The sequence below is a fragment of the Mirounga leonina genome, unplaced genomic scaffold (assembly GCF_011800145.1).
Source record: "Mirounga leonina isolate KUSES-001 unplaced genomic scaffold, KU_Mleo_1.0 Mir_173, whole genome shotgun sequence".
Lineage (NCBI taxonomy): Eukaryota > Metazoa > Chordata > Mammalia > Carnivora > Phocidae > Mirounga > Mirounga leonina.
The window spans coordinates 58,086,684-58,097,712 of NW_023270447.1; the positions used below are offsets into that span (position 1 = coordinate 58,086,684).

Here is an 11,029-nt window from a genome sequence, read left to right on the forward strand (position 1 = left end):
TGGTGGTTCGCCCCGCCCCCCCTCACCGTGGTGGTTCACCCTGCCCCTCACCGTGGTGGTGTACAACAGGGCGACCACAGCTGCTGCCACCTCCGCGATGAAGATGAGGAGGAGGATCAAGAAGAACTGGATGGGGAACAGAGCTCTGAGTTTGAGAGAGAGACGGTCCCTCATGCCTTACTTGTAACCCACCACCCAGTAAAAGGAGGCCGCGGCCCCCTCTGCTGAGGGCCCTGGAGTCCAGAGCACGGTTTGGGGATCCCCAGGGCCTCGATTCAAGGGTGAGGGGACCCTGGGTCTTGGGTATGGGCCCGGGGAGCTGGGTTTGACACACCATCATGAGGGCACACTTGTTCTCAGTCTGAGCACCGTAGCAGCCCAGGAAACCGAGAGCAAAGAGCACAGCACCAGCAGCGATGAGGAAGTAGCCCACGTTGACAAATTGCATGGCACTGGACGACAGCGGCCCGAAGATCTTCAGGAAGGACGGCCCATCGATGGACACCCAGATGCCCACGGCCAACAGGGCGACACCACACAGCTGGGGACAGAGAGGCAGGCCTTAAAACGGTGCGGGCAAGCAGCTCCTTACCACGCAGTTGAGTCAGGAAGATGGAAAATGAGAAATTTCTCCTTTTATTGGCTAAGGAGTCTAAAAACTCATCCTGCAGGGAGGAAAAACATTCTGTAGAGCCAGAAGGATGGGAGCTGGGCCACCCATAGCCAGCACCAGGCTGCACACCAATGCAGATATAAATGGGATCGGGGGTTCTAGAAATATCCACAGGATGGGGGAGGGCAAGGCAAGACTTTTCCTCACTGCTGTCAGGGTCCTGCCGCATGGCTAGGAGGGAAGCGGGTGAGGCCAGCAGGGCCCCCCACCCCATTTCCTTGTGGAGCTGACCGCCTCTGTCCTGGGACAGGTGAGACAGTGGGGTGGAAGCCCTGAACAGGCTCAACGGTCACCATAGCAACAGAGGTGGGGCTGAGGTTTACACCTGCTTCCAACTGTGGAGTGGGACTGTGAGAAAAGACACCTACCTTGGGGCCCCATTTGGCTCCTCTCCAGGATCAAACTCCAGGCCTGCCCTTCATCTAACCTAGACCCCTCCTTGCCTCACAAGGAAAACTGAGGCACCAGAGGGGGAGTGCAGCCGGGGCTTCTCTTAGAGGCTCTCTGTCTCAATCCCAAACCTCAGTGAATCCAGAGGCCCAGACGGGGGAGGAGGTACTCTGTCCAGATGCCACAACTCTTAGAGCAAAGCCTTACTGATCCAGAGCATCAGTGGATGAATCAGCCTGATAACCACCTTGGTGCCCCAGCTTGTGCCGTCAGGAGTGCGACGGCAGATTGTGGCTAGATCCCAGGCATGTTTGCCCAAGGACAGAGAGCTGGGCTCCCAGCCTACAGGGTCAAATTTCAAGGAGCCTGAGACCTGCCCTGCCTTGCCCAGCCTGGCAAAGCCTGAGCAACAGGGGCCAGAAACCAAACTGGATTTGCCTTTAACCCCCTCGGGCCAGAACACCTGCTTTAACCCCCTCGGGCCAGAACACCTGCTCTCCGTATTGCTGGGATCCCTCTGCCTTCCCCAGACATATGGATAAAGGCTACTTCCCTGAAGCCAAAAGAAGCCCAAGGCATGCACCATATCGGAGTCAGAGAGGTAACATACCCGTAGCCCAATTTCTCCAAATCCCTCTCTACTTCATGTCTCCACCTCCTCACCTTCACTCACTCTAAGCCATTCTAATGTGGCCCCAAGGTCTGTGGTGCCATCCTGCGCGAAATCAGGTGGGCACTTTGTGCGCCATACCCTCCTGGCCTCTCTGAGGTCGTGGTCTCCTTGTTTTCCTCCTGTTACTCTTTATCTGCTTCCTGGTGGCCATTTCTCCACATATCCCTTGTAAACTGGGTTTCGCTGAACTCACTCAGCCTGAGAGCTCTTACCCACTCCCATGGTTTCGCTCATTATTTGTGGTCATGTGACTTCCAAATATCCATGTCCAGCTCCAACCAGAGCTGCAACCCCATTAGGTACGCAGCTGCCTGGGAGACATCCCCTGGGTTGCTCAGACCAGAGACACGGGCTTTATCTTTGAAGCCTCTGTTTCCCTTGCCCCTCCTTCTGTCCCTCAGCCAGCATCTGAGGGCTTTTTCTTAGTCCATTTCTCCCCATCTCCACCACCATTTCCAGGGTCATGCCTTATTACTCAGCTTCCTCAGACATGCCCTATACAATCTGTTCCTGGTTTCCTGAACAATACTTGATTTCATTGCCTCTGGGCCTTTTTGCATGCTTTACAACCCCTTCACCCAGCGTAAATGTCCAGTCTCAGCTATTTCCACCAGATAGTCTTCTCTGACCAGGGTTCAAGCCCCCTCCTGGGGGCTCCCATAGCCCCTGTGCTAAGGCCAGGCATTGTATGTTGCAACTGTCTGCCTATCTGGCCTGCTGGACCTGAGATCCTCAAGGGCAGAGAAAGAGCTCACTCACCTTTCCCCCAGCACTTAGCACTTAGAGTCTTAGGCAATAAATGTTTGTTGAACGAATAAGGGTTGCTTGAGGCAGACTCTCTGCTCTGAGGTCTCTGGGCATCTCTCCTTTCAATTCCCCGTCCATCCTACAGAGGTCACTGAACTTCCTTGTACACTAGGTAGACTTGGGCAAACCTCTTCCCCTCCCTGGGCCCCCAGTGCCTATAAAACGGGGACATTATTCCTGTTAGCCTACCCTACCCTGCCCTAAGTCGGGTCTGAAGCTTCCTGGAAAGGAGGAGTTCCTCCTAAGCTTCTCTACCCCAACTTGTGTGGCAGCCAGGCTGTTCCTGAGACCAGGACTCAGCATTTAGGGAGACTTCTGCACCCTATCATAATGGGAGACTTGCACAACAGAGTCTGGGCACAGCGATCTCCCATTTCCCAGCTTGAACTCTGCTTAGGTTGTGACCCACTCCCGCAGGGAGGCCCGAAAATCCCACAACCCTCATACTTACAAAGATGAGGAAATTGAAGAGGATCATCATGGTTTTAATGAAGCTGAAGCACTGCATGGTGGTTCCTGGGAGGCAGATAAGTGTGAGTTAGGAATTCGTGCTGCCTGCCTCCACTGCCACCTGGGCTAGCCCTGGCATTTGGACCCTGACATACGAGACCCCAGCATCCAGGACCCATAAATCACCCAAACTCCCCCCCGCATCTAGCCTCTGACACCTCGGAACTTTTCCGAAGTCCTATCCTGACACCTCTGCCTCTCTATAGGGCCCAGGCCCTCTCCCAGCGCCTGACACTCAGATACTGACACCCCAGGTTTCTCCACTGGCACCCCAAGCCCAACCCCCACACCACAGGTCACTCCACGCCCTTCCTTGGCACCTACATATCCTGGACCCCTCCACTAAACCAACCCTGGACTCTTTCAGGACCCTCCCCATCTGCCTTCCAGCTTCCCAAACCTGTTTCCAGGTTGATTTTACTTCATAGGACCATCTCTGTCCTGTGCCATCACCTGTTCAGGGCTCTTGGTAGTGAGTTCTGAAAGACCTGAAGGATCTGCTGAGGCTCCAGAGGGGACAGACTACTCCAGGGATTTGCCACTCGAGTGGGCAGGCCGTGAGACGGAGCTAGCTCTCAAGCACCACTGCTCCCCTGCAGGTGGGGCAGGAGTTTTAAAGTCCTCTGCTCACCTTCCCGCCTGCCCCACCCCGCAGCCAGTCAGCTTCTTTCCCTGCTGCCCCCTGCTGCCTGGAGATATGTCCCCATAGCCACAGGCCTCCTCAGCCTGGCAACGCCAACCACAGCAACACCCTTCCTGATCTGAAGAAGGAAGAGAAGTTGGAGGGTAAGCAAGGGGCCCCCAGAATCTCCGAGTGCCCTCCACCGCAATGGTGCACGGATGCTTTCTAGCCTACATCTGCTGATCCATTCATTCATACCCCGTGTGCTCACGGGCACACACATCTGCACACACAGATACATACATAAACACCTACCCGTGCTCACGAGTGCACACACGCACACATGCCTCACACACACCGCACTGTGTGTGGACTGACTCCCAGCAGGTAAGAAACCACAAAGCAACATCCGAGGGACATACTTAAAGTCTCTCTGTCTCTGTCTCTCTCTCACACACACTCTCAAGCACACACACACACACACACACACTTTCAAGGAAATGACCCAGGTTTAGCAGCTTCTACCCCCTCCTCTGAGTAGCATGTGACTCCTAGTCCTTTTCCCTCTATAAAATTTCAATTTCCCCATCTTTTTCCTCCCTTCGTCTTTCCTCCTTACCCGTCTCCCTCCCCTTCCTTTCTCTTGCTTTCCCCTCAATCCAGTGTTCTTAGCAATCTGTCAAGCACCCCTTTCCTTTCTGCCAGAAGGTGGCACCATGATCCCACAAAAGCATCACCCCCAATTCTAAAACTTCGCAGTCCCAGTCTACAGGAATCCCTCAAGGGCTGCCTGCCTCTTTCCACTGCCTGTCCTACTTTCCACTCCAATGCTCCCCACATCGAGGTGCTGCGGAAGTTCTGGCTTTGGAGTCACTCAGGCCAGGTACTCCCATGCTGGTTCTGATGCTTCCTAGCTGTGTGACCCTGGCGGGGGGGGGGGGGGGGGCGGTGGGGGAGGAGGGGATTTCTTAAGCTCAGTTTTAAGCCTGTTTCCTGGTCTATATAACAGAATAGTTATAGGGATTTTAAGTAAGATTTTCTCCCCACTCTGGGAAAACCGGGAATGACCACAGAGTGGGAAAGTCAGAGTAGGGAGAGTCATAGCCAGAGGGGGTGTGGGATGGACAAAGTGGACTTTTAACATTTTTTTAAAAATTTGAATATATTTGACACTAATTTTTGTTTCTTATAATGGGAGGAAGCAGGTGAAGAAACAGGAGGGGGGTCAATAATGCTAATATCTGTGTAGATCGTGTTTTAAATGCATTACATATATGGTCTTTTCCCCTTCTTCACAACAATCCTATGAGATAGATTCTCTTCCCCCCCCTTTTTAAATATAGGGAAACAGAGGCACGGGAAGGTTAAGTACTTGCCATGATCACACAGCTTGTAAGTGGTGAATCCAGGATTCACCCCTAGTCAGTCTGGTGCCAGAGTCTGTATCTTAACCACCAAGCAGACTGTCTTTAGTGATGGAATTTCTAAGAAGGCAGGAGGAGCTGACTTCCAGAAAGAACAGGAGAGGAGGCCTTGGTCTGGGGCTAGAGGAAGAAAATGGCCAAGGGCAAGTGGGTTTACAGGAATAGTGGCTAGAAGTTGATGGGAGCAAGGTCCATTTTCTAAGACTGAGGATGGCAAGAGTAGAAGATGGAGGGGAAGGAGGTGTGAGGCCTTTAAGGGTGGTGTTGAGGACCCCAAGCCCTCCTTGCAGGTTCCTACAGGACCAGAGAAAAGATGGAGGCTGGGAAGGAGGACTGGAGGTGGAGTAAGAGAGAAAGAGAGAGGGGGCTGAAGTCCACTGTTCCACAACAACTCAGTGCAAGGCTTGGCAGAGCCACTGACATTCCTGTCTGCTACAAGAAAACGTTGACACAACTTACATTCCCCTAGGGACCTAGCTGTTCCTCCACCTGCACTAATGAATGGCTTTCTCTTTCCCTTCAGGAAGACTTGGAGCCAGGTCACCTCCATCTATGACCTCAGTGCCCAGCACACATGAAGTTGTTAGTGAACAATTCCTGAATGATTGAATGAATAAATGAGCATAGAACATCAAGAGTTAAATGTCTGGGCTTTGGACCGTAGCCATCAGGGATGGGGGGAACCCCTGCCTGCCTCTAATCGTGTGACCTCACCTAACTGAGCCCCAGTTTCCTTATACAGTCAATCCTCATTATTCATGGTTTCCGTATCTGTAAATAGATAGATTTACTCGCTAGAATTTATTTGTATCCCCACACCAATACTCATGTCACTTTGCGGTCATTCGTGGACATTTGCAGAGCTGCAAAAATGTTGAGCTGCCCCATCCACGTGTCCTCAGCTGAGGCTGAACAAAAGGATTCTCTGCCTCCTTGTTTCACCTCTTATAATGTACACCTGTTCTTCTTGTGGTTTATTCAATGTCACATTTTTCCCATTTTTGTGCTTTTGGTTAGTGATTTTGCTGTTTATCAAATACTGCTGAAGTGCTGTCTAGTGTCTCTGAGCACAAGAAGGCTGTGATGTGACCTACGAGGAAGTATGTTAGATAAATGTCATCCAGGTACAAGTTAGAGTGCTGTTGGCTGTGAGTTTAATGTTAATGACTCAACAACAATATAGTTTAAATTAGGTATCTATAAACAGAAACACACATAAAATGAGGTCATGTTCTGATTGATCAGTTGACAAAAATGTTATGACCCGAGGCTGGTAGGAATCTAACCCGATAGGTACATTGGCTTGATTTGCTAATGCGCTATTTGTGGTGGGGACTTTATTAGACCATAACTACTGTGAATAATGAGAATCGACTGTATATGAAATAGGAATAATGATAGTCTCCTTGTAAGGTGGTTGTGGGATTAATGAGAGAGTGTTTGTAGAGTACTGGGCGCTCTTTGGCACACAGTAAATACTTAAGAAACATTGTTAATATTGTCCATGTGGATAAATGAGAAAGGGAGGGAGTAACTTTCCCCTACTCAGAGTTCCTTTTCCCTAGGGGCCAAGCTGAGGTTTTTCTGGCCCTTGGGCTGGACCCATTGAGAGAACCCTGAGGGAGCCTGACCCACGGGGAGGGGCAGGGGACCAGGACCTATAATAAAGAGCACTACCCTTATGCGGACTCTATGTCATAGAGGCCCCAGCTGCCCTGGCCAGGAGCACCCTCGGGCACACTACAGAAGCTCCCTGTGCCCATGGGGCCTTCTCAGCCTGTCCGTGCCCCTCGGCCCCGGGGCCTAAGTTCCCCCTACCGCAGGCCAGGGCTGGGCTGGCGTCGGCCTCGAAATCCCAGGATGTTCAAGTGTAGCCGCAGAAGGTACCGGCAGAAACCCCAAGGCCCAGCTGCCACCACTGCAGCCACCAATCCTGCCACCGTGGCCACAGATATCAACAACACTCCTACCGCCACCACCAGTGTGTGGATCCTTCTGCCACAAAGTTAGCCAAGGGCCCTGAGGCGGGTGGGGGTTGGAAAAACCAGGGCCATTTGTTTCCCCCACCTTAGCCCTGCCTAGGCACTCTAGGGGGCACACCCTGTGTGAAATATCACCCCCAAAATATGGTGGGGTCTTGATGGCAGACTCCTAAAGGCTGAGAGCCTTAATGGAGGGTGTATTGGCCGAGTGGAGGGCCTGGGGAACTGTGAATCTAAGAACAGTGGAGCTTCCAGAACTGCTGTCTTCCTCACACTCTTCCCTCTCCTTCCTCTCCTCAGTTCTCAGACACCTTTGTCAACCTGGCAGCTTTCTGATCTTCTAGAAATGTCCAGAAACTAGTCCAGAAGCTTGGCTGGCTCCGGACCTGCATCTTCTAGGGGCCATGAGTGGTTGACAGCAGGCAAATACAATCATTTCTGCTCCAACGGCCTTACTCCACTCCGAGGTGTTTCCAGACAACTATGCGGGGTACGACGGCAGGGCTGGGGCTGAACGCTCCCAAGACAGGCTTCAGTGAGGACAGATGGGATCACAGTTAGACAATGGAAGGACAGGACAAGGTCAGCAACACACACCATTTCTCCATCTTTGGCCTCAGCTACTGATTTCCCCATGAGGTAGGGGGCCTTCCTGCATTGCACAGGGAAAAGGGTCTCCATAGACATCTCGGAAGTTACAGAGAGCCAGATGCTTGAGGGAGGTAGAGGCATGGATCAGACAGGGATGGCACGAGAGATTTCAGGGCTGGAGTCTAACTCCGAGAGTGCTTCAGTGTGAGCTCTGTGTGGCTCTGTGCCTGCGACGGTGAGTGTGCAGATGTAGATGTTGGGGTGCGTGTGTGTGTGTGTGTGTGTGTGCGCGTGTGTGTGTGAGAGAGAGAGAGAGAGGCCAGGACATGGGCCTGTGAGCAGACATGTGGCTCAGTGTGCCTCCGCGATGGGTTGTGCCTCTGCGGCTGGAGAGCATCAGGTGTGTTTGTAAGGGTCTGGGTGTGCCAGAGGGAGGCTTGGCTGAGAGGAATGAAGGTCAGGAATGGGGTGCGGGCAGCCTGAGGCAGCAGAGGGTTGCTTCCGAGGAGGGCGGGCCACCTTCGGCCCCCTAGCTCTTCCCTGAGGCCAGTGTGTTCCGAGGCTGTCAGCTGAGCCTCTGCGGTTAGGGGTGGGGCAAGACTGAGTCGAGTCCACAAAGGGGGAGGGTGCTGAGCACTCCGGCCTGGGGATTTTCCATTTGGATTTCTGAGTGTGTGCCCATGTGTCATCAGGTGTAACTGGGTTGCTGTGGGGTGTGTCTCCACGGAGCTGTGTCTCAGTGGCAGGAAACACTGTGAGGGACTCTTCTCTAAGGCGTCGCTGTATGCATGGGTGTGTGTCCGGGGCTCCCTTCCCTAAGGGTTGGGGGTGGGAGTGAAGCCTGAGAGCCTGGGCCTGGCCCCCCCTCCCCCCCCGGGGTTCAGGAAGCCTGTGAGGAGAAAAGGAATTGTGTCTGTGTCCTTCAACGCCAAGGCTTGCCGGGACCCTGAGAGGAGGGACGGGACAGAGAAGTCACTGACACTTTGCGCGCAGACTGCGCAGGCTGGGGCATGAGGCTCGGCGGGGTATGGGGGAAGTGGCGCTGAACCTCAGTCAAAGCAGGAAGGTGGCTGGGCTAGCGCCCAAGGCCCACAGAGGGGCCCACACGTTTAAAGACACATGTTACAGTCCATGAACATATGCAGACGTGTAAGTAGAAGTGGACTCACAGACACACAATGCAACAAACACAGGTGCATGCAAGTACAGGCTTATAAACAGAGCTACTCGCCGCCCCTGCTGCCCCTGGCCCTCCCCGGCTGGCATATGTAACTACAATGCACGTGCCTGTAAAAGAACGCACGCAGACGTCAACATGCTTGCGTCTCGACAAGCACATAAGCACAGACAGCCACACGTGCAATCACACTCATGCAAACCCAGGCACACACAGACACACGCACACATGCAGACACACTCACCAGACTTCCCTGCCCGGCCCTGGAACCCAGAAGCTTCCCTCCCCTATAAGAGTGAGTGTGTGTGTGTGTGTGTGTGCGCGCACGCCCCCACTTGTGTCTGTGTGTATCTGTGTCTGTGAGAGTGTGTGTGTATGTGTGTGACTGGGGGGGGTGCTGAGCTGTGGGAACCTGATGACATCATCTCTTCTGGCTATTTTTAGTTTCCTCTGCAATGACGGGCTCCTCCACGGCCCCTCCCCTGCCAGGCTCCTGGAGGCAGCTGCAGCCAGAGGGCACCCACCACTCCAGTCTAGGTGACCCCTGGATGACTGGGTACAGCTCACTCGTTCCCACCCCACCAGAGCTCCCTGGAGGTTGAGAACACCAGAGGAGGAGGCTTGGGCCATGTGGCAGCCTGGAACAGGGGCCTGGGTTCGGTGAGCAGACCTGGCTGGTCTCCAGCCCCTAGGGTGCCTCCGCTTCTGCTTTTCAATCTGAAACTCCGTCTCCGTCAGTAGTGCGTGCCATGTGCCAGGGAGGGTGCCAAGTTCTGGAGCTAGAGCAGTGTGCAAGACAGCAGGAGTTCTTCCTGGTGGGTGTTACAGCTCGGTGGGAGACAGACATTAAACAGATCACACAGGCACTGCACCAAACTGTGTCAAGGACTCTGAACGTTGGTAACAAGGGGCCTCGGTCTGGGATGATGCTCTCTCTTTCTATCTCATGGAGATAACCCGAGGAAACCAGAGGGGTACCCTCCCTGACCTTGCACCTTCCACCCCAACAACCACACTCCAGAATTCTACAGAGCAGAGCTTCCTCCTCACACCCCAGGCTGTGCTCCCAACATCGCCCCAACCCACCCTCCAAGTGGTGGCCCCCCACGATTCATGGCCCCCTTTCTTTGGAACCTCCCCCCCCCCCCCCCCCCCTGATCCCTGGGAGCCAGTCCTTAGTCCTCCATCTGTGGATGCGAAAAGTGAAACTCGGAGAGGAGTAGAGGAGTAGGGCAGGATCACACCTCCTGGTGCCCAGGCAGCAACTCAAGGAGATGGCAGGCCCAGGGAGGAGGAAGTGGTGGCGGCACAGGTGTGGGAAGAGCGGGGGTGGGGGTGTGTCAGGAGGGGAGGAGGACTGTGGCCCGAGGGGTCCTTGCCCAGAGCAGGCTTCCTGCTCCAGCCAGCCTCTGGGCAGCCACCAGAAAATCGGGTTTGGCAGCTTGGGCCAAGTGCCCAGGGGCTGGAGGAGGGGTCCGGGCAGCTCTGGGGAGGCTGCCCGGGGGCGGGCTCATCCTCTGACCCAGAGTCTGGCCAGGCCCCAGACCAAGCTGTCCTGTTGGGGGAGCATTTTGTAATACGAGGACCCTTTGGAGTGTGGGGGGAACAGCTCTGCGCTGGAAGCAAGAGGCCGGAATTCCAGTCCTTCTTCTGCCCCAAACCTCAGTGTGATCCTTGGAAAGTGCTGCCCCCTTTCTTGGCCTGAGTGGGCCCTCCCAGGAAGTCGAGCCGGAGGACTACTTTCCGCATCCCCAATTCCTGCCCTCTGGGTTTTCCTGGGAGTCTGACTCGGGCAGAGAAACACAAACTTTGTGTTTGGGACAATGGGTTGGGACGGGAACAGACTGCCCCCAGGGCGCCAGGCTGGAGGTCCCTTGTCACCAATGGGTCAATCGCCGGAAGCCTAGCTCCAGCCCTACAATGCTATATGGGTCACCCCACCCTTACCAGTACCCTCACCCACACCCTGACTTCCGTCCTCTGTTCCTTCCTCACCTTCAGAGAAAGCTACTGGGCTCCCTGGGGAATCTCCCATACCTACTCTATTGGCTCCCTGCCCTGTGCTCAACCCTCCCTCCCCCTCTGCCCACTTGACAGGGCCAGTCTCCCAGTTAACTTTCTGTCCCTGGATCCTCGGGCAGGCCCGGGAGGAAAGGAAGCTGGGTGGAAGGCCTGCACAG

The 11,029-nt window shown here is 54.3% G+C and overlaps 2 protein-coding genes across 4 annotated transcripts in view; one reads left to right on the top strand and one right to left on the bottom strand.

Annotated features, from left to right (window-relative positions):
- TSPAN1 (tetraspanin 1) overlaps window positions 1-9,209 on the bottom strand; it is a 10,567-nt gene extending 1,358 nt beyond the window's left edge. Inside the window, exons 1-5 of one of the 3 annotated variants that reach the window (XM_035018668.1) lie at window positions 9,094-9,209; window positions 3,507-3,646; window positions 2,995-3,059; window positions 335-541; window positions 52-126 (exon numbers count right to left, since the gene is read on the bottom strand). In XM_035018668.1, the coding sequence (XP_034874559.1) occupies window positions 52-126; window positions 335-541; window positions 2,995-3,051 (339 nt within the window). In that variant the 5' untranslated portion in view covers window positions 3,052-3,059; window positions 3,507-3,646; window positions 9,094-9,209. Of the gene's footprint in view, window positions 1-51; window positions 127-334; window positions 542-2,994; window positions 3,060-3,506; window positions 3,647-7,467; window positions 7,523-9,093 lie in introns of those variants that run through there. The other 2 variants (XM_035018669.1, XM_035018671.1) reach the window with 2 other exon arrangements.
- P3R3URF (PIK3R3 upstream reading frame) lies at window positions 6,861-7,425 on the top strand. The gene is made up of 2 exons (XM_035018987.1): window positions 6,861-7,104; window positions 7,382-7,425. Exons 1-2 carry the CDS (start codon window positions 6,861-6,863, stop codon window positions 7,423-7,425), a joined length of 288 nt encoding a protein of 95 aa, XP_034874878.1.
- Window positions 9,210-11,029: the final 1,820 nt, after the last annotated feature.

Coding starts and splice junctions, on each gene's coding strand:
- P3R3URF (XM_035018987.1), top strand. CDS start 6,861: ATGGGGCCTTCTCAGCCTGTCCGTGCCCCTCGGCCCCGGGGCCTAAGT. Junction 7,105..7,381: donor GTGGATCCTTCTGCCACAAA/GTTAGCCAAGGG, acceptor TCCTCTCCTCAG/TTCTCAGACACCTTTGTCAA.